Source organism: Monodon monoceros, unplaced genomic scaffold (assembly GCF_005190385.1).
Source record: "Monodon monoceros isolate NGI ecotype Baffin Bay Population unplaced genomic scaffold, NGI_Narwhal_1 Super_Scaffold_22, whole genome shotgun sequence".
NCBI classification, from domain to species: Eukaryota; Metazoa; Chordata; class Mammalia; order Artiodactyla; family Monodontidae; genus Monodon; species Monodon monoceros.
The window spans coordinates 92,141,622-92,165,372 of record NW_021703779.1 but is presented as its reverse complement, the minus strand read 5'-3'; the positions used below and the strand labels follow the sequence as shown (position 1 = coordinate 92,165,372).

General features: G+C 37.5%; 1 protein-coding gene across 5 annotated transcripts in view; it reads left to right on the top strand.

Annotated features, from left to right (window-relative positions):
* Nucleotides 1–23,751, top strand: part of ACSL4 (acyl-CoA synthetase long chain family member 4) — a 76,366-nt gene that overhangs the window by 48,297 nt on the left and 4,318 nt on the right. For all 5 annotated transcript variants that reach the window (XM_029240270.1, XM_029240268.1, XM_029240271.1 and 2 more), the window contains 7 exons: nucleotides 758–829; nucleotides 7,193–7,332; nucleotides 8,123–8,295; nucleotides 10,411–10,485; nucleotides 14,586–14,777; nucleotides 16,354–16,468; nucleotides 19,514–19,671. In XM_029240270.1, the coding sequence (XP_029096103.1) occupies nucleotides 758–829; nucleotides 7,193–7,332; nucleotides 8,123–8,295; nucleotides 10,411–10,485; nucleotides 14,586–14,777; nucleotides 16,354–16,468; nucleotides 19,514–19,671 (925 nt within the window). The remainder of the gene's footprint in view (nucleotides 1–757; nucleotides 830–7,192; nucleotides 7,333–8,122; nucleotides 8,296–10,410; nucleotides 10,486–14,585; nucleotides 14,778–16,353; nucleotides 16,469–19,513; nucleotides 19,672–23,751) is intronic.

The window sequence follows — 23,751 nt, the reverse complement described above, 5'->3', positions numbered from 1 at the left end:
ACTACTGGGCATATACCCTGAGAAAACCATAGTTCAAAAAGAGTCATGTACCACAATATTCGTTGCAGCTCTATTTATAATAGCCAGGACGTGGAAGCAACCTAAGTGTCCATCGACAGACGAATGGATAAAGAAGATGTGGCACAGATACACAATGCAATATTACTCAGCCATAAAAAGAAACGAAATTGAGTTATTTGTAGTGAGGTAGATGGACCTAGAGTCTGTCATACAGTGACGTCAGAAGGAGAAAAACAAATACCGTATGCTAACACATATACATGGAATCTAAAAAAAAAAAAATGGCCACGAAGAACCTAGGGGCAAGATGGGAATAAAGACGCAGACCTACTAGAGAATGGACTTCCGGATATGGGGAGGGGGGGAAGGGTAAGCTGGGACAAAGTGAGAGAGTGGCATGGACACATATACACTACCCAATGTAAAATACATAGCTAGTGGGAAGTAGCCGCATAGCACAGGGAGATCAGCTCGGCGCTTTGTGATCACCTAGAGGGGTGGGATCGGGAGGGTGGGAGGGAGGGAGACGCAAGAGGGAAGAGATGGGGATATATATGTATATGTATATCTGATTCACTTTGTTATAAAGCAGAAACGAACACACCATTGTAAAGCAATTATACTCCAATAAAGATATTTTAAAAATGTCTGTGTTTGCTCTTGTTAATACTTGAATTATAACCTTTTCTGCTGAAAGTTTCTTTCCTTGATCCTATTTACTTTTTCTTTACTCTAGTCCAGCAAAATTAAAAAGGGAAGCAAAGGAGACTGTACTGTACTGAAGCCTTCACTCATGGCAGCTGTCCCGGTGAGTACAGAATGTATGTTATTCACTGCCTACACTTGGACTTGTAAAAATGTAACACTCTTAGGTATTTTTCTACATTTTAAAATAATTTTACTTTGGGGAAATTATGGCCAAACGTGTCCCTTAAAATCTTAGCTAAGCACTGGGAAAAGATGAAATGGCAAACTTCTGAAGTGTATGCCTGTTAGGGTTTGCCAGTTCTTGAAAATTAAGTGATGAAACTGACCTAGCTCAAATTACCTAGTCTGAGAATTGGTCATAATATTTTAAAGGTAGAATACACTCTAAAGATCATTTTGTTTAATGACTTCATTCAAAAGTGAGGCAACCTAGGCCATCCTAGAGAACTGGGGCAGTGTACCCAAGGTTGCAGAGCTGATTCATGGCAGAGCTGATTCTAGAATCCAAGCCTCCTGACCCTTATGGTGGCTAAGAAAGAGTAAGGAAACTGTCATTTGAGAGAACTCCCAGAGAAAAAAGTTGAATTCTAGATATTCAAAATCCTTATGTGAAATATTGCCTTTTATAAAAATAAGATGTTAACGTTTTATAGCCTTATAATGATAAATTATGAGATATTTAACACAGTGTTTCTAACTTGTATAATCAAATATATTCTAGCGCTTTAGGCTTCTGAAACTCCAGTGGGAGTATCACCACTGCTTGTTTCATGATCAGACTTTACATCTTATCCCAGTATCTTTCGAAGAATTGTTTTTGCACACGGAAAGCCTGCGATTACACAATGAAGTGTTCAGTTTTTTCTAAGAATTACAGATGGAAGATAATTTTTTTTTAGCTTCTAATTACGAAATTACCAAATAACGAAAGAATTAGAACGGATCAGTGTAGCCTTTGCTTTTTTATTTCCAGGTGCCATAGAATTCAGCAAGTTTACAAACTAAAAGGAGAGGCTTGTGATTAAAAGCATAATACAATGGTGATAATAGGTACCATAGTACTTAAGTATGTTCTAGACACTGTGCTAAAGTGCTTTAGATGGATCATCTCACTTAATCCCCCCTAAGACTCTGCTAGGTGGGTCCTGTTGTCCCCATTTCATAAAGAAAAAAAAAAACTTGCCAAAGGTCACAGAGCCCATAGGTGGTCATTAAAGCTTGAACTCTTAGCAGTCTGATCGCAGAGACTTCTTAACCACTATGGCTGTCTATTTAGGATTGTGTTTTGTTTTGGGAAGCAGTATGTTGGATTTATTACCCAGGAGTTCCTAGGAAACAGTATCAGAGAACATAATTAGGGAGCGGGAAGGGCCGAGGAGTCTAGGAAGTGTAATGTCTGAATTTAGGCCTGAAAGATAAACAGGAGTTAGCTGATACGCTATGTATCCTTTAATTACCCATTGTTCATTCTTCTTTACTTTGTGTCTTGGGAGGCTAAGTTCTGTGGATGAATTACCAGGAGGACTTGCTTGCCTTCTGATTTCTGGTGGGGCTTAGCCACTTGTTGGCGCTCATGAAAGTTCAGAGGGCAGGGAGAGAGGTCTGCATACTTACTGCCTTTGCCTCTCCCTGCTGGGCTGCGATTTTTGGCACTTGTTGCCAGGTGCTCATTGGACAGTCTCTTTCCTGTTGGCTCTAACCAGGTCTTTCCCATGGTTACCATCCTCTACCAGGGGCCAGTAATACTTCTCTCCTCTTATTTCTTCAGACCTAGGAATAGTAAATGGCCTCCTGTGTTGCTAGTCCATTGATGCTTCACCAAACCTTATTGGCTCCCTTAGCTCCTCCCACTCGTCTGTAAATAGGCCTTTAAAAAATCTTATTATTGACAATTGTTTTTGATAGATTCTATCTTCTGAGTTTGTTTCTTTCCTGAGTCAGAATAAAAGATCCATTTAGTATTGCAATGGTCACATATTCACGGTGTGAGAATTCAGACTAAATCGCTGCTGATAAGCAGTGACTCCACTGAACGTCATGCAATGTTAGGTTGAGGTAAAGGGTGACTGAATGTGCTAACAATAAACCCTGCCAACTTGTCGCAACTGTGTTGTGTTCCTTACTCATTAAGCCCTTTCTGTGCCTGTGATTGGTATATAGTATAGGAAGGAGCGCTGGAAGTGGTTCTCACACATCTGTCTCACTCCCATATGCTCTCTTCCACCCAACATACTTTCTTTAAAAAAATGACATACACATGATTTATTGGTAGGGTACACATGGTACAATTTATTTATTTCCTTTCGGGGTGATTTTTAAAATTGAAGTATAGTTGATGTATAATATTATATTAGTTTCAGGTGTTCTTCATGATTTGACATTTGCATACCATACACTTTTCTTTTAACATCTTTATTGGAGTATAATTGCTTCACGATGTTATGTTAGTTTCTCCTGTATAACAAAGTGAATCAGCTATACATATACATATATCCCCATATCCCCTCCCTCTTGCATCTCCCTCCCACGCTCCCTATCCCACCCCTCTAGGTGGTCACAAAGCACCGAGCTGATCTCCTTGTGCTATGCGGCTGCTTCCCACTAGCTATTTTCCATTTGGTAGTGTATATATGTCCATGCCACTCTCTCACTTCGTCCCAGCCTACCCTTCTCCCTCCCCGTGTCCTCAAGTCCATTCTCTATGTCTGAGTCTTTATTCCTGTCCTGCCCCTAGGTTCTTCACAGCCATTTTTTTTTTTTTAGATTCCACTTATATGTGTCAGCATACGGTATTTGTTTTTCTCTTTCTGACTTGCTTCACTCCATATGGCAGACTCTAGGTCCATCCACCTCGCTACAAATAACTCAATTTCGTTTCTTTTTATGACTGAGTAATATTCCATTGTATATACGTACGAAATCTTCTTTATCCGTTCATCTGTCGATGGACACTTAGGTTGCTACTGTCCTGGTTACTGTAAATAGAGCTGCAATGAACACTGTGGTACATGGCTCTTTTTGAATGATGGTTTTCTCAGGGTATATGCTCAATAGTGGGATTGCTGGGTCGTATGGTAGTTTTATTTTTAAAGGAACCTCCATACTGTTCTCCATAGTGGCTGTATCAATTTACATTCCCACCAACAGTGCAAGAGGGTTCCCTTTCTCCAGACCCTCTCTAGCATTGATTGTTTGTAGGTTTTTTGATGGTGGTCATTCTGACCAATGTGAGGTGATACCTCATTGTAGTTTTGATTTGCATTTCTCTAATTGTCAGTGATGTTGAGCATCCTTTCACGTGTTTGTTGGCAATCTGTATATCTTCTCTGGAGAAATATCTATTTAGGTCTCTGCCCATTTTTGGATTGGGTTGTTTGTTTTTTTGATACTGAGCTGCATGAGCTGCTTATATATTTTGCAGATTAATCCTTTGTCAGTTGCTTCATTTGCAAATATTTTCTCCCATTCTGAGGGTTGTCTTTTTGTCTTGTTTCTGGTTTCTTTTGCTGTGCAAAAGCTTTGAATTTTCATTAGGTCCCATTGGTTTATTTTTGTTTTTATTTCCATTTCTCTAGGAGGTGGGTCAAAAAGGATCTTGCTGTGATTTATGTCATAGAGTGTTCTGCCTACGTTTTCCTCTAAGAGTTTTATAGCATCTGGCCTTACATTTAGGTCTTGAATCCATTTTGAGTTTATTTTTGTGTATGGTGTTAGGGAGTGTTCTGATTTCATTCTTTTACATGTAGCTGTCCAGTTTTCCCAGCACCACTTATTGAAGAGGCTGTCTTTTCTCCATTGTATAGTCTTGCCTCCTTTATCAAAAATAAGGTGACCATACGTGCGTGGGTTTATCTCTGGGCTTTCTATCTGTTCCATTGATCTATCTTTCTGTTTTTGTGCCAGTACCATACTGTCTTGATTACTGTAGCCTTGTAGTATAGCCTGAAGTCTGGGAGCCTGATTCCTCCAGCTCTGTTTTTCTTTCTCAAGACTGCTTTGGGTATTCAGGGTCTTTTGTGTTTCCATACAAATTGTGAAATTTTTGGTTCTAGTTCTGTGAAAAATGCCATTGGTAGTTTGATAGGAATTGCATTCAATCCGTAGATTGCTTTGGGTAGTATAGTCATTTTCACAATGTTGATTCTTCCAATCCAAGAATATGGTATATTTCTCCATCTGTTTCTATCATCTTTAATTTCTTTCATCAGTGTCTTACAGTTTTCTGCATACAGGTCTTTTGTCTCCTTAGGGAGGTTTATTCCTAGGTATTTTATTCTTTTTGTTGCAGTGGTAAATGGGAGTGTTCCCTTAATTTTTCTTTCAGATTTTTCATCCTTTGTGTATAGGAATGCAAGAGATTTCTGTGCATTAATTTTGTATCCTGCTGCTTTACCAGATTCGTTGATTAGCTCTAGTAGTTTTCTGGTAGCATGTTTAGGATTCTCTATGTAATATAGTATCATGTCATCTGCAAACAGTGACAGCTTTACTTCTTCTTTTCTGATTTGGATTCCTTTTATTTCTTTTTCTTCTCTGATTACTGTGGCTAAAAATTCCAAAACTGTGTTGAATAATAGTGGTGAGAGTGGACAACCTTGTCTTGTTCCTGATCATAGAGGAAATGGTTTCAGGTTTTCACCATTGAGAAGGATGTTGGCTGTGGGTTTGTGATATATGGCCTTTATTATGTTGAGGTAAGTTCCCTCTGTGCCTACTTTCTGGAGGGTTTTTTATCATAAATGGGTGCTGAATTTTGTCAAAAGCTTTCTCTGCATCTGTTGAGTTGATCATATGGTTTTTCTTCTTCAATTTGTTAATATTGGTACATCCCATTGATTGATTTGTGTATATTGAATGAAGAATCCTTGCATTCCTGGGATAAACCCCTCTTGATCAGGTGTATGATCCTTTTAACGTGCTGTTGGATTCTGTTTGCTAGTATTTTGTTGAGGAGTTTTGCATCTATGTTCATCAGTGATATTGGCCTGTAGGTTTCTTTCTTTGTGACATCCTTGTCTGGTTTCCATACACTTTTTAAAGCAGGATAGTTATAGGATGTTGAAGTCCTTTTAGGGAACTTCTGGGATTTCTCAGTCACAGATATAAACAAAGATTTCAGTTAGCCAGCAGTGATACCTTTTGTGGAAATGTAGAAAACAACATTGTGCCATGCACCAGCCCCCGCAGCTTTATTGACGTATAATTGACACGTAGCATTGTGTCAGCTTAAGGTGTACAGTGTGATGACTTGATATACATATATATTGTGGAATGATTACCACAGTAATGTTAATCAACACATTTATCACCTCACATGGTTACTATTCGTGTGTTTATGACGAGAACAGTTAAGATCTGTTGTTTTACCAACTTTCAGGTATATAATACAGTCTTGTTAAGTGTAGTCACCATGCTGTACATTAGATCCCTAGACTTATTCACCTGGAAGTTTGTACCCTTTGACCAACATCTCCCCATTTCCCCCACCCCCTAGACCTGGCCAACCACCAGTTTACTCTCTCTTGCTATGAATTCATCTTTTTTAGGTTTCGCATGTGAGTGAGATCATGTAGTATTTGTCTTTTTCTGTCTGACTTATTTCACTTAGCATAATGCAAGGGCTGGTTCTGCCGTCCTCATTTGTGAATGACTCTGTTCTAATATTGAAAGAGCCATCCATAGAGTTATTCACTGCAGCACAACTGAATTTACATTAATTGCTATTTTAAATATTTAAAACTAGGTATTTATAAATAGGTGTGTTTTATGCAATAACTCTTGTTAATTTGTGCTAAGTAATGCCAAGAAAACCTCATTTAGTGATAGTTGGGGCTTTTATTGGTTTGTTTGGTGTTTTTTTTGTTTTCTGTTTTGCATGTATTAGCTTGGGGGTCAGTATATCCCAAACCTAGTCCTACGTCTAATTTTCCAAGGAGCTGTGAACAAGAATCCTATTTTTGTTGTTGTTGTTGTTATCTTAGCTTCTATTAAAATGGAATAGAAATGCCTAAATTATAGGGACATAAGAATTTTAAGAAACTGTAAAACTCTCTGCCAGGCTGTAAGAGTCACAAGGTAGTAGTAAGAAAAACATCAGGATTAGATTCAACATAGTTGGATGTTTTAGTGCTATTTGAGAGTAAGTGAATATATTTGAAGAAAAGAATTTTTTAAAAAATTATCTTTATGTGATAGGTGAATGAACTATTTATTCTCCAGTCAATTTTTTAAAAATTTTAGATAAACTTAGTGTGTCGAACTGAAGAAACCCCTATACTTGTCCTTAGTGTTTTTGAAATAGTGAACAAGTTAGTGAAATTAATCCTACAATATAAAAAATATTTCCATTCTACTAAAGACTTTCACCTAAGATATTGTAAATAAGGTGTTTTCGACTAAGACTGTCTGTCTCGGTGTTGGTGTAGTTCTTTTCAGATTATTTAATATGTTGCTTGCCTTTTAGGAAATCATGGATAGAATTTATAAGAATGTTATGAGCAAAGTCCAAGAGATGAATTATATCCAGAAAACTCTGTTCAAGATAGGGTATGATTACAAATTGGAACAGATCAAAAAGGGATATGATGCACCGCTTTGCAATCTGTAAGTATATCTCATAGACTCTGTAGTTTGAGCCTCTAAATCTTTTTGTGTTTTTACATCGGGAAGATGAGTAAGTAAATGACAAGTTAATTTAGTTTGAGCATCACCACCATGATCATAACGTTGAATTTCTCTTTTATTCACTTCTAAGCCTCATTGCTTATATAGCAAGCAGAGGACCTTGAACTCTGATCTTGGCAAATTAACAAATTTTAATAATTGAGTACATATTTAAGAGCTAATTATAATATTTGGTCTCATGAAGAAAAACTAGAGTAGACTTTTGTGTCAAGACAATTGAGTTTAAAAAATGCCATTTCTAACTCAAAAAAAGTGATTTTCAAGATTTATTTGGCGTGAAGGTTTCTGATTTATTGTATTCATAAAATAGCATATTAAGTGTATGAATATAACGGTTATTTTAAATGTGGTGCTGGGGAGTTGAGATGGGGAAACATTTTTCACTGGAAAGGAAATAAGATAGATGACTAAATGTTCCAAAGGTAACTTTACATTTTTTCCTTTGACATCATCCTTTTCTTTCATTTACTGTGTGTCAAAGTAGTTTCCTGACACCATACCTTTTTCTTTTTGCCTTTTTAAGAGTTTTTCTGGCATTTTTTTCAGTGTGTTACTAGTTGCTGCTTTGTTCACCTCTCATTATCACAATGGTCCTGAAATATAGGTGTTCAACCAAAGTTGAGAAATCTTTTCCAGAGCCTATAAATTAGTGTGTCACCAAGAATAATCTGTGCATATATTAAAATCATTTATCACCCCTTTTATCAAGGATACTATTTAAAAAGGTGAAGGCTCTGCTAGGAGGGAATGTCCGTATGATGCTGTCTGGTGGAGCACCCCTGTCTCCGCAGACACAACGATTCATGAATGTCTGCTTCTGCTGCCCGGTTGGTCAGGGTTATGGACTAACAGAATCGTGTGGTGCTGGCACAGTTACTGAAGGTAAGCATTTTTAATGTGGCAAATAATTATGTTAATTTCTACTGGTAAGGCCAATTTGCATTGCCTTTGGGAACCATGGTAACTTTATACCTCTTAAGTAATAATCAGATTCAATGAAAATCTACATATTTTAGTTTTAGAAACTTGTAGTTGAGTCATGTGTACCCTTTATTTTTAAGCCTCGTAAATACTTATGACACATTGTCAGTCCTGAAAGTTCTGTCACCCTGGTCTTGTAATCTTCTTTCTCTAAATGATCACTTCCTCGGAGAACTGCACTCTTGGAATAAGGTATCACTTTTGTGTTCCCTCTCGAATCTATATTCCTGCCCTGACTTCTTGTTTGCTTTCTGTTGTTTTCAACAGCCTATAGCAGGGTTTCTCAACTTCAGCACTGCTGAAATTTTGAACCAGATAATTCTTTATTGTTGGGAGCTCTCCTGCACATTGTAGGATGTTTAGCCACTAGATAGCTGCCAGATAATATGACAGTGAATTATATCCTTAGATGTTACCAAATATCCCTTAAGGGGCAAATCACCCTAGGTTGTGAAACAATGCGGTATAGTAATCGTTTTACTATCTCACTTTCACTTTAAACTTATGTCCAAAGTCAATGCCATTATCCAAAACCATCTTTCCATTGCCAAATTGTTTTGACAGTGTTATTACCATCCTTAAAATCATTCAGGGCATTAGCTTTGAAGTCATCTGATTGATTGTTTATTTTTAATATCTTTAACTTTCACCAGATCTTCCCACTTTTTCATGGGATTGCTCCCTCCACTGCCTGCCACCTTTGGCATCTAACCTTTTATTACTTCACACTGCCCTGTGGTAACAGCCTTTCAGCTGCTGTGTCTGCCTCTATTATATTGCTTCTGATTCATCCTCTATTCTTCTGTTAGACACATCCACCTCAAACACTACTTCATACCTGGTGAACGTAGCTTTCAAGACGTCTCTAACCTGGCACCATTGTACCTCTTCATCATTATTTGCCACCTGTGTACACACCAGGATTCTTGTTTCCAAATAAGCCAATCTTCTTACTCTCTCTTGTATTTTCTGTTCCCTTCTCTTGCAATGCCCTTTTTGCTATCTGGTCACAGCCATCTTCTCATGTGCAACTCTTCAGTTAAGTGTTTCCCAGACATTTCATCTTACATTGATCTTTCTAGTCTCCAAGGTGCTGTTGTTCTCACCATCAGTACCATGCAGTTTAGTATTTAAAAGTGCTCTGATTATTTCACGTGCTTTTCTCTCCAGGTAGTTTGTTTGTAAGCTCATTGAGGGCAGGGTCTCCTTACCTTTAATGTGTTTTCCTCACAACGTTTAATATAACGCTAGGTACATAATAGGTTGTCCATAAATACTTGATTACTGCGAGCAATAATCACAAACTACAAAAGGATAATATCATCATCATCGTCATGTTGGATGATAGCTGCTAACATTTATTGAACACTTTGTTTTTTGCCAAGAAGTGTTAAGCACGTCTACGAATCATCTCATTTAACCCTCACAGCATATCCCTATATGAAATGGGTTCTGTTATTATCCCCTTTTATATAGATGAGGAAATGGAGGTTTAGAGAAGTTAAGTAACTTGTCCAATTTATACATCCAATCAGTGAGTTGTAGAGGAGGACTTCCAATCGAAATCTGTCTTACCAGAATCCTACGTAGAGAATGGTGGAGCCAGCTCTCCTCCCTTAACAGATTTTTATACTTAATTATCTGAAATGTAGCCATGAGAAGCCAAAATGGTGTACCAACATTGAAATCAATTACACTGTTAAAATGAAGCTGAAGGGACTTCCCTGGCGGTCCAGTGGGTAAGACTCCATGCTTCCACTGCAGGGGGCACGGGTTCGATCCCTGGTCGGGGAACTGAGATCCCACACATTGTGCGGTGTGGCCAAAAATAAATAAATTTTAAAAAATGAAGCTGAATTATTGAAAAATGGTCACGCTTTGTATTCCTCTCGCTATGGCCTCTTCTTTTGTCATCTTTCAGAATCTGGCTCCAACTTTAATATTCCTGTAATCACATTAGTGGGAGTCTGAAATGTGTTACACTAATTAATATCTTTGTTGCTCTTTCCCTTATAGTTACTGACTATACTACTGGCAGAGTTGGAGCCCCTCTTATTTGCTGTGAAATTAAGCTAAAAGATTGGCAGGAAGGTAAGCATTTTATGACAAGCTCTAGTGTTTCTAGATATGCTAAAACCTACCGCGAGCCTCCAGACTTCCATTTTTAAAAAGCATTAGGTTGTCTGCAGTAGCAAGTGAGTCTTTGCTGTTGCTTGTTCCCTGTGCTTTCTTTTTCTTCAGTAACATTGTTAGGTTCCCAAGAGGAAAGGGAAATCTCTAGAATCTAGGCATGATGATTCTGAACTTGGGAATACTCGATGGTAAAGAGGAAAAAATTCTTAGTGGGGCATTCCCTGGATTTGGAGAAGGATGTATATCCTATCTTTTGAAGCTAGATTTTGCTGGTGAGTAGGTTTGGGCTGGGAAATGAAACCCCATATTTTCAGGGGATAGAGTGACTAATCACACACACACATACCCCCCAACTTCTTAGAGCTTGACCCCAGCAAACATTTTTTTTTAAAGAGTTAACTTTTATTAAATATCTTATAGGTTCCAGGCAAAGGACTAGACACTTGATGTGAATTGTTTCATTAACTTCATCAGCTGTTTGTAGTGAGATAGGCATATACAGATAAACCCATAGACTGACAAACAAGTAAACTAAGAATTACTTAACACACAGCACATTCAATGGCCAAGGAAATTGAAATTCAGAGACATTAATTGCGCAGCTAGTAAGTGGCAGACCATGAGTCACACCTAGAACTGTTTGACACTAAAACTGATGCACTTTCTACCATACTTTGCTGTCTCCTAAGTCACATCCCTGGTTCGGCTCAATCAAACTTTTGGTAAACAGTGAATCACCATATGATTTTGCAGTGGAGAACAAGCTCTTGGCAAGATCTTATATCAGAAAAGATACCAAGGAGAGAATTATTTTGAAGACATTTTCCTGGACCTGACTCCTGGTACATCCTGAAGTTTAGTAAGGCAAAAACAGTTCCACTGGATTACTCGAGGCAAATGGGAACCTTGTGGAGGAAAATAAAAAGAATGGATTGGGTCTGAACAAGGAGTAAGAAAATCTAAAACTTAATCCAGGTTTTGCATTTAATTCACCAGTGCACCTTAAACTCACTTATTTGCTATTCCAAACAACTAAGTGAAAGGAGGAAGTTAACAAACAGCATTATGTAAACAATATTAAGTAATTTTTTACTGGCTTTTCAAAAACTACCTTCTTTACTCCCTGTCTTATCTATATGGCCTTATAACCTCACAGAGAATGTAGCAATGGGGACAGATTTTCACAGAACCTGGCATATAGAAGAGTGGTTCCTACCCTTTCACATGCATGAGAATCATCTAGAAAGCTGATAAAACACAGATTCCTGGACCCTACCTCCAGAAAGACTCATTCAGTAGATCTGAGGAGACCCGATAATTTGTATTTCTTTTTTTGTTTTTGCTTGGTCACTGTGCATGTTATTCAGTTCACATACAGACAGCAAGATCCATGTATTGCTTAGAATAGAACCATTTAACCTTCAAGTATTTTGGAATTTTCCAGCTTTTTTTTTTTTTTTTTTTTTTTTTTGCACACACGCACACTGTATTTTATTTTTACAAGAGATAAATAAACTGGCACCAAGCATTGTACATGGATGACCACAACAAAAGCAACAATGATTGCAATTACGAAACACACTCATACTACGTCATAATATTGACATTCAGTCCAGTAATCCTGCACTGTAACAGCTCCTTTACTTTGCAGTGAAAATTGATTTGTATATTTTTTGCCTCTGAGTCCTTGTGGGACTTTTTTTTATTCAAACAGAAAGTCACAAAAATTGTAATCATCCTCATCAGTTCACTCAGTCCCATGTAATTAATTTTTTTTTCATCTTGATCTTTTGTTAGCACTTTTATGAATTCATCAGTTTTCCACTAGAGTTCTGAAAATGCTTATTCATTCAGTTCAGCAGTATAGTCAGTTACCAGAAACCTGTACCTGTCAGAGTCTTTTCCATGAATTCCTTGAAGATGAAACCCTCTTTTAGGAACATCTTTGCAAAGGCAACAGAGTACACCCAGAACTGTCTGTAAATGACAAAAGACTTAAAAATGACCACGGTTAAAGATTTGATGAAAGTTCATAATAATGCAACTGACAAGGAAATTTAGTTATTTCTGAGATATACATTTTAAAGTAATAACTAGAATTATGACTTATAACATTATACCAGAACATAGAAGATTTTTAGAAATTTCATGTAATGTCTGAAACATTTATATTAACATATTTCCATACAAATAACCCAAAGAAAGTTTCGTATTCGTTGTTGTTTTTGTTTGTTTTTTTATACTGCAGGTTCTTATTAGTCATCAGTTTTATACACATCAGTGTATACATGTCAATCCCAGTTGCCCCCAGGAAACATTTTTATAGTTGATAATCAATTGTCCAGCTATTTGTATAGTTTAATTTTTATAAGTAACTGCAGAAGGCGAGCCACTTAGAGGAAACCTGTGCTTTACAGACACTGGTGATAATCTGCAAAAGTAAAGCAGTCTTCCTATGATGAAATTGTGAAAAATATTAAACATATTCATTAACTGCAAAATAATTAATAGCCTAGCCATGCCAGATAAAGGAAGAGTAATTAAAAAGCTTAAGATTTTCTTTTATTTTTTAAAATTTATTTATTCATTTTTGGCTGCTTTGGGTCTTTGTTGCTGCGCACGGGCTTTCTCTAGTTGGAACGAGCGGGGGCAACCCTTCATTGAGGTGCACGGGCGTCTCACTGTGGTGGCTTCTCTTGTTGCGAAGCACAGACTCTAGGCGCAAGGGCTTCAGTAGTTGTGGCACGCAGGCTCAGTAGTTGTGGCTCGCAGGCTCCAGAGTGCAGGCTCAGTAGCTGTGGTGCACGGGTTTAGTTGCTCTGCAGCATGTGGGATCTTCCCAGACCAGGGATCAAACCTGTCACCCCTGCGTTGGCAGGGTGGATTCTTAACCACTGAGCCACCAGGGAAGTCCCTCTTTAATTTTTCAATTTGGTATATTTGACATACAACATTCTGTAAATTTAAGGTGTACAACATGTTAATTTGATACATTTACATGTTGTAATATGATCGCTGCCATAGCGATATTTAGCATCTCTATTACATTACATAATTGCCTTTTTAGTGGGTGGGATAGTTAAGTTTTAGTCTCTAAACAAGTCTGATGAATATAGTACAATATTGTTGTCTGTAAAGAGCCATAGACTGAACCTTTAAAGGACCGGTTACCTTGTAGGACACATCCCTTAGGTTGTTTGAGCCCAAGAAAATGAATGAGCTTTGTCTGACATAAATTTGAAGTTTCAAAAAGTGTTTCTCCCATGTGACTTTTTATTATGTGCATTACCGTGGTGCTCTATGAGCAAACAGCCGTTCCTTTTTAAATACCACACTGAAAGGCCAAATTTATTCCCAAGCGTTTTACATCTTGGGAATAAGTCCTCCTTTCTCCCATGGTAATGCCTTTCCAATTTTAGAATGAAAATCTTAAAAAATATAGGGGGTGTGTGTCTATGTATATTGGGCATCAGCATCAATACTGCTTTACTAAATGGGTTGTTTATTAAGCAGTGGAATCAGAGAAACAAGGATTGTAAAACTTGGTAAGGAGAATTCTGCCTTTAATTTTTATTTTTCTAATTTTTCTGGTACTGGGCTTTAATGTCAGTTTTGGAGAGTGGGTCCATATTTGGAGTTTTCCTTGCTGTGAAAGAACCTTTGCTTTATATAATGAGTTTAATGTTTTGTGTACAATGGGTTTTGTCATACTGAAATATTGAATAGTTTTAAATTTATAACTACCTATGTATGCTCTTTGATTAAAACCTTAGAATATATCTGAAACACATTTGATATCAACATATTAATAATTTACTTCTAAAAACTTCACGTGTTACCCTTCTTGGGGGTGATTTTATCTTAACAGAACTCTATGAACCCTAAGCTTTAATGATGTTCTAAGTGTGAAATTTTGATCCTGGGAAATATTAACTAATATGCTCCCGTAAAGTGAAGTAAAATTTGATCAGCAGAAAAATAGTAGCAAAGGATCTTTAAGAATTAATACAAGTAAATTTGTTTTAGAACAATAACTAATTTGCTTTTATGACTTCCAGGTGGTTATACAGTTCACGACAAACCAAACCCCAGAGGTGAAATTGTAATTGGTGGACAGAATATCTCCATGGGATATTTTAAAAATGAAGAGAAAACAGCTGAGGATTATTCTGTGGACGAAAATGGCCAAAGGTGGTTTTGCACTGGTGATATTGGAGAATTCCATCCCGATGGGTGTTTACAGATTATCGGTCAGTGTATTCTCTTTTTGTGCTTTTCTTCAGTTTTTGCGACTTCCACATATATGAAAGGTAATATTGGGCAGGTCATTAATAGGGTTGATGATTCCATTGGTTTAAACTTTAGAAAAGTTATTTAACTTTGGTCTGTGCTTCTCCATCTGTGAAATAGGGACAACAGTACTGACCTGGTAGGGGTTTTGTTAGGATTAAATGAGTTGTTACATGTAAAATGTTTAGAGCAGGGCAGTGCCTGCACCTTACTAAGTGGTAGCAGAAGCAGCATTGGGGTAGGGAGGGTGGGCAGGAAAATAGCAGTTGGCAGTGAGAAAACAAAAATTGCTCAGAAGAGGTTTTCTTTGTTTGTTTCTTTGTTTTGTTTTCTTTTGGTCAACTGTTGATACATTTGGTTCCGTATAACCATCTACTGTAACATACCCTATTCTAGGCCTTCCTCACCATTTACCTCCCCACCCAAGAAGCATTGTGGACATGTTATTTTCCCTAGTGGCCATTTATATGACTCTAAGTAGCCTGGACTCTTAGAAAATTATAATATCAGTCCTCAACATTAATCGGTTCTTCTGAGAATGTCAGTTGGCTTGGCACTGCCCTTATTGAGCCTACTGAAATAGACTAAGTTAACAGCTACTCCAGAATAGCCCTTACACTATTCATTTTAATCAGGCAAAAGTTAAAAATTTGACTAGCCGATAAGGACCACTCTGTTGGGTCCCATTCAGATCCTTTTCAAGCCATAAAATTTCCCCAGTCATTATCTCTAGTGGTCCGTTTAAGTCTGTCTCTGGACCCATATGTGACCTGAATATAGTTAGAGATTTCCTGGGAAAATTGGTTCTTCGCCTAGAAGTTTGATCTGCCAGGGAAATTCCCAGGAAACATGGCTCAGTCTAGAACCAGTAACTCACCCACCTACGCCACCACCGCCTTTTTCCCCTTGATCCTTAATTGTGCTGGAATCAAAGGCTGGCTCTGGTGGCATGTGTACTGGGTTCCCAGCCTATGGGTAGGCAAGTCAGCACTCACACAAAGGATGTAAGGCAACCTGATGATGTGCCATCCTATGCCAGCATGTTATTAGTGCACTGTCATTTTAACAAGATAATGACAAATCTGGAAAATGGGGAATTAACATTTATTGACTGTTCTGTATGTCAGACATTGTGCTACATGCCAGTATGAGGTAGGCATCATTATCCCTGATAAAATTTGAGGGTTGGAGCGGTCAAATGACATGTCTAGGATCACATAGCTAGTAATGGGCAGAGCTACCATTCAAATCTAATGCCCCAAAGTCTTTGTTCCTTCTATTAAATTCATGATAATATTAAACATGATAGTAAGATATTAAAGCTTTTGGTGTAGGATATAACATTTTAGCCAGTACTTCTTTAACTAGGCATTTTCTTTTTAACTGATGTGTTTGGGCAAACATTAGATATAACAAGATTTTAAAAGAAATATCTTTATAGATAAAGATTAAGGTGATGAGACTGAAAGAAAATCAGAATTGGACATACCTTAATCAATGTACTATGGATAACATAACATGCTTCATGACTTACAGATCGTAAGAAAGATCTGGTGAAGTTACAAGCAGGGGAATATGTATCTCTTGGGAAAGTAGAAGCTGCACTGAAGAACTGTCCACTTATTGACAACATCTGTGCTTTTGCCAAAAGGTAATTTTAAAGTTGCATCTGTGTTTCATATACTTACAGTAAAAGGATAATTGGGAAAAAATTGATACAATCATAAGGGAAACATCCAACTTTCAGAGTTGGGGAATGTTAGAAATTTATGAAAGTTCTTGAATTCAACAGCTTAAAGGTCATTTGAGATAATCCAGGCATTTTAACTGTTTACTGGACCACCTACTATGTCTTGCTAAATACTTAGCTATGCCACAACAGTTATTTCATTTAACATCCATAACAACTGAAATTTAGCATAGGTAATTTTCCCAAGAGGGTAACACAGCTAGTACAAGTTTTCTAAATAAAAAAACCCGAGAGATTGAACCATTTTCTTTCTTTATGTGTTAATATGGTTTATTTTTCTGGGCTTTATTACTCCCTTTAAAAAATTTAATTATAAAAAACACAAAACCTAAATTTACCATCTTAGCCATCCTAAGTGTACCGTTCACTAGGGTTAAGTATATTCACACTGTTGTACAACCAATCTCCAGAACTTTTCATCTTGCAAAAATGAAACTCAATATCCATTAAACCGCTCCCCATTTCCCCTCCCCCCACCTAGCCCCTGGCCGCCACCATTCTACTTTCTGTTTCTGTGAATTTGACTCCTCTAGCTACCTTGAATAAATAGAATCATACAGTGTTTGTCTTTTTGTGACTGGCTTATTTCACTTAGCAGAATGCTCCCCAGGATTCATCTACATTGTAGTATGTGTCAGAATTTCCTTCCTTTTTAAGGCTGAATAATATTCCATTGTAGGTATAGACCACATTTTGTTTAGTCATTCATCCATCAATGGACAACTTGGGTTGCTTCTGCCTCTTGACTATTGTGAATGATACTGCTATGAACATAGATATTCAAATATTTCTTGAAGATCCTGCTTTCAGTTCTTTTGGGTATATACCCAGATGTGGGATTGCTGGATCATATGGTAGTTCTATTTTTATTTTCGGAGGAACTGCCATACTCTTTCCATTATGGCAGCACTATTTTTTTTTCCTTCCCATCAACAGTATACAAGGGTTTTAATTTCTCCACATCCTCAGTAACATTTGTTTCTACTTTTTAAATTTTTTTACAATAGTCACGGTAATGAGTTTGAGGGGATATCTTGCCCCTAAGGATTAGTGATGTTTGAGCATCTTTCCATCTGCTTGTTTGGCTGTTTGTATATCACCTCTGGAGAAATGTCTAATCAAGTCCTTTGCTCGTTAAAATTTTTTTCCCTCTTATTTTTGATTATACAATACAGTGTTATCAGCTGTAATCACCATGTTACACATTAGATCATCAGACCCTATTCATCTTATAGCTAAAAGTTTGTACCCTTTTATCAGCCTCCACCCCCAGCCCCTAGCAACCACTTTTCTACTCTCTGTTTCTATGAATTTGACTTTTTTTTTTTTTTAAGATTCCACATTTAAGCAATACCATGCAGTTTTTGTCTTCCTCTGTCTGGTTTGTTACACTTAGCATGATGCCCTCCAGCTTCATCAATTTTATCGCAAATAGCAGAATCTCTTTCTCGTGGCTCAGTAATATTCCACTGAACATATACACCACATCTTCCTTATCCATTCATTTGTTGATGGACACTTGGTTGTTTCTATATCTTGGCTATTATGGACTAATGCAGCAATGAACATGGACCAGATATCTCCTTGATATCCTGTTTTCATTTCCTTTGGATTTATACCAAGAAGTTGGATTGCTGGATCATATGGTAGTTCCATTTTTAATTTTTTGAGGAGTCTCCATACTGTTTTCCATAGTGCCTGTAGCACTTTGCCTTCCCACCAACAGTGCACAAGGGTTCCCTTCCCTTTTCTTCACATCCTCACCGAAACTTGTTATTTCTTGGCTTTTTGATGATAGCCACTTTAACCGGTATGAGGTGATATCTTGTTGTGCTTTTGATTTGCATTTCCCTGATAACTGGTAATATTGAGCACCTTTTCATGTACCCGTTGGCCATCTGTATGTCTTCTTTGGAGAAACGTCTATTCAGTTCCCCTGTCCATATTTTAATTGATTGGTTTTTTTTTTGCTATTGAGTAGTATGAGCTCTTTATGTGTTTTGGATATTAACCCCTTATCATATATGATTTTCAAATACTTTCTCCTATTTCGTAGGTTGCCTTTTCATTTTGTTGATGGTCTCCTTTGCTGTGCAGAAGCTTTTTAGTTTTATATACTCCCACTTGTTTTTTTTTGATTTTGTTGCCTTTGCTTTTGGTGTCAAATTCAGTAAGTCATTGCCACGACCTATGTCAAAAGAGCTTCCCCCTGTGTTTCCTTGTAGGAGTTTTATGGTTTCAGGTCTTTGCCCATTTTTAATGGGGTTATTTTGTTGTTGTTTTTGTTGTTGAGTTGTAGGAATTCTTTATACATTCTAGATATAAACCCCTTATCAGACATATGATTTGCAAATATTTTTATCCAGTTCCATAGATTGCCTTTTTACACTCCGTTGTGACCTTTGATACACAGAACATTTTTTATTTTTGTTGTACTCTTCATCTATTTTTTCTTTTGTTTCCTGTGCTTTTTGGTGTCATATCTAAGAAAGCATTGCCAAATCCAATGTCATGAATCTTTTCCCCTATGTTTTCTTCTAGGCATTTTATAATTTTAGCTCTTATAGATTTAGGTCTTTGATCTATTCTGAGTTAATTTTTGTATGTGCTATAAGGTAAGGGTCCAACTTAATTCCTTTGTATATGGATATCCAGTTCTTTTAATACCACTTGTTGAAGAGACCGTCCCCACTGAGCGGTCGTGGAACCATTGTTGAAGATCATTTAACCATATGTGCAAGGGTTTATTCTGGACTCTCTATATCATTGGGCTATCTATGTGTCTGTCGTTATGACAGTACTATGGGCTTTATTACTTCTTAATGAAGCTGTAACAAATAAGAGAAAAATATATTCAGAATTATGTGTACTATTTCTTTGCATAATTTATGAATAATTGTTATCAGTGTTTTAATTCCTAGTTTGTTTTATTTTCTAATTTTTTAGTGACCAGTCCTATGTGATAAGTTTTGTGGTTCCTAATCAGCAAAGGTTGACGCTTTTGGCACAACAGAAAGGGGTGGAAGGCACTTGGGTTGATATCTGCAATGACCCTGCCATGGAAGCTGAAATACTGAAAGAGATTAGAGAGGCTGCAAATACCAGTAAGTAAGAAGTGGCTTATCTGTTGATGTCCCTAAAAGTTATTTAATGAGGTCCTGTGCATTAGACTCTTCAAGATGTCTGTTTGGTTTGTTTGTTTTAAATTTTTATTGCAGTATAGTCCATTTACTATGTTGTGTTTTAAAAAACCTGCCTCCTAAATATACATAATGAATTTCCGTGTTGGAAGGATCTTTAAATGTTATATGGTAGAATAACCTAACTAGTTCTTTGTTGCATGTCACAGCATCCCTGCTAGGTGGTCATCTAGTCTGTGTTTGGAATGGTCCATCTTCGTTCTGATAGTTCATACTAATGTGCCCTGGTGTGAATCTTTTATCATTTATCATTGCATATACTTACTTGGTGTGGGCCCTTTCAATCTAGAGATCTCTGCCCTGTGGTTCTGGGAAATCTCCGTTTACCTTTTGTTGTTTGTTTGCTTTTCTTTCATTGCTTTTCCCCTCTGAGTTTTGTGTTCATGTTTTTATCTGGGACTACTTTTATATGGTTGTTGACCTACTTTCATCCCCTGATTTTATTATCTTTTTTTTTTCTTTTGTAACCTATCTTGCCTTTTTTTTTTTTTTTTTGCGCTGGGGGTGGGAGGATTGCAATTTATTTATTTATTTATTTTACATCTTTATTGGAGTATAATTGCTTTACAATGGTGTGTTCGTTTCTTCTGTATAACAAAGTGAATCAGCTATACATATACATATATCCCCGTGTCTCCTCCCTCTTGCGTCTCCCTCCCACCCTCCCTATCCCACCCCTCCAGGCGGTCACAAAGCACCGAGCTGATCTCCCTGTGCTATGCGGCTGCTTCCCACTAGCTATCTACCTTACGTTTGCTAGTGTATATATGTCCATGCCACTCTCTCACTTCGTCCCAGCTCACCCTTCCCCCTCCCCATGTCCTCAGGTCCATTCTCTAGTAGGTCTGCGTCTTTATTCCTGTCCTGCCCCTAGGTTCTTCATGACCATTTTTTTTTTTAGATCCCATGTATATGTGTTAGCATACAGTGTTTGTTTTTCTCTTTCTGACTTACTTCACACTATGACAGACTCTAGGTCCAGCCACCTCGCTACAAATAACTCAATTTCTTTTCTTTTTATGGCTGAGTAATATTCCACTGTATATATGTGCCACATCTTCTTTATATCATGTCCTTTTTGTTTTACATTCTGGCAGATCCCTCAGCTTTATCATTGCCTCAGTCTTATCGAGCTTCCAACTTCCAATATCAGAATTTCAATTTTCAAGAGTTCTTTCCTGCTTTCTTAGTGTCCTTTTAATAGCATCCTGTTGCTCTTTCATGGGTGCAGTCATCCTCTGAGGATGTTGAAGGGATTCCTTTTATGAAGTTTCCTTCTCCTGTTATTGTTTCTGTTTCCTTCAAGTTCCACTTTCTGCTTGCTTTGGTCGGCCTTGCATATATCTGCTGATCCTTGTCTGTCCATTCATATTTGAGAATGAGGTTCTAAAAAGCTGTTTGGAAAGCTTGCTGGGCTTCACTGAAAAGTTATTCAAATGTTAGTGTCTTGAGTCATTCCACTTCTCCAGAGGAGACTTCTGCAGTCTCTTACCTGGGAGATATTAGCATGACTGCCAATATTCTGGTAGCCAAAAAAAAAGGGCATTGGAAGGGGGCTGGGGCTGGGGTGGGTAGGTCTTCCCCTCACTGAACCTTTAGGTTTTCAGCCTTACTCCCTCCCTCTATTGTAAGTGTCCTGAGTCCAGAGTCTCTTTAGTTCAGTTTTTCCAAAAGGTAAATCTATCTCCAGCCTGGTTGGGGAAGAGCAGGATGAGGGAGAACTATCCTCTGAACAGATGAGGGCCAGCCCTGCTGTTTTCAGCATGCCCCTCATCTCTGTCTTCTGTCCCTCAGCTTCTGTCTACGGGTTCGGGAGATTGGTTTGCCTCTTGTTGGCGTTCTTCAATGTGGGCAGTTAGCTTTTAGCTCTCTTGGCTCCCAGTCAGTTAACTGCTGGCCTGTTAGCTTTTGGTCTTCTAAGATTTTGTTGGGCCTTCTCACCCAGTGTCCTCTTTCTCTCATTTCTATGTTTCCTTTGTGGTTAATACCTTTTGAATTTAAAAAATTATTTTTAAACTGTTTATTTTCCAGGGGAGCAGAGATAAACTGTGTACTCTTCATGTTTAATTGGAAGCGATTAACCTAGTTTTAACCTATTGCTTTCCCTCCTAAAAAATGAAAATGTCATTTTTCTGATTACAGGTGCCTATATTCATTATAAAGTACTGGACAATACAGAAAGTTTAAAGGAGGAAGTAAAAATCACTTGATAGTAGTTACCTTTGGGTGGTGACATTACATTTTGTTATATATACTTAACTTACCAACGTCATCGGCTTTCTTCTAAGTCAGTAGATATAGAATTGAATTACCGTTTTTTTAAGCTAAACAGTATTCCAGTAAAGGAGTGTCCACTTAAGTCCTTATTGTTAGACTTTTTCCCTCCACTGTAAACAAATAGAATATATATCTTTTACTCTCATTTATTTTCTTATGTAATTATTTTCTTAATATGGATTATCTGAGTCAAGAAAAATGTATATTTTAAAAGCTTTTTTCCCTTATGTTGCCAAATAACTCCCTCTTCCCCTCAGAAAAACTGGACTAGTTTATACTCCTGTCAGAGATACATGAGCACACCTGTTTCCCGAACTAGGCTACTATTATTTATTTTTTAAATTAACTACTTGGGTTCCACTTTGGTTAAAAAATATAGTTTGTAACATTTGTTAGCAAGTTGAAGTTGAAAAACTATTTTCCCCAAGAAGAACATTCTTCTAGTTAACTCTGGTCACTGTAAAGTTTTAAATAGCAGTTACCTGTTAACATAATCTGCAAAGTAAGTTACTGTATAAGCATAAAGACAGTAGCTTAATTTTTTTCTTAAAGTTGGTTTTGTTAATTATAGTATTATTGACATATCACACTTTTTAATGTTAATATCACCAGACTTCCAGAATTTTCTTTGATACAAATCCTCATTTTTTTTCTTTAAATGTAGTATTTTAAAAAGTATTTCAGGGCTTCCCTGGTGGCGCAGTGGTTGAGAGGCTGCCTGCCGATGCAGGGGACATGGGTTCGTGCCCCGGTCTGGGAAGATCCCGCATGCCGCGGAGCGGCTGGGCCCGTGAGCCATGGCCACTGAGCCTGCGCGTCCGGAGCCTGTGCTCCGCAACGGGAGAGGCCACAACAGTGAGTGGCCCGCGTACCACAAAAAAAAAAAAGAAAAAAAGAAAAGTATTTCAGCCAATAGGCTGTTATTCTTAGTCACTCTCTGAACGTACTAATGGAGCAGAATGTGACTTGAATAATTTGTCATTGAATATTCACCTGTGTAAAAGCAACAGTGGGGGAAGTTTTTCGGGCTGGAAAATGGAATACAGTTCTAGGACCTGCTAGGCCCGCATAACTTTCCTGTGCTTGGATTGAGGCGTGAAATCGAACAATTCATGATTTGGATAATGAACACTAATCATGAGCTAAATCTAAATAACTCAAGCTCGTGTGTGCCACAGAGGATTTATTTTGCTAACCTTTTGCTTCAAATTATAATTTCAGAGACTTAGGCCAAAAGGTATAAAATAGTTTTGATTGTTTTCAGTTAAATCTGCCTGAAACCATACATCGTTCATAGCAGGCCTCTTCATGTTTTAAATATAAGTGCAAGGTATAGATAGTATCATAAGAATGCAAAATAATGGTTTTGGGGTGATTTGACAACTATCAGTGGCTAGAAAAATTGACATTTGCTGCCACCTGCAGGTCGCATTTCATAATGTCCTAGGTAATTCTGATAAAATGCCACGTGTAAAATAGTTTCTGTTTTTTTCTTCCCCTAATCTTTTTCACTTGTTTGCAATTTATAAATTTATTTAATTTATAGGAAACTGTGTGATTGCCCGTTGCTCTCTATAGCTTGTGGTACTAGCTAATGTTGAGTTTCCAAAACCATGAAACCTCTAATGCAGCGTTAAAAAAAAAATGCTTAATTTGCTTGTGCGCAATTGAAATAACGTACCTGCTTTGTCCCATTGTTGTCAGTGT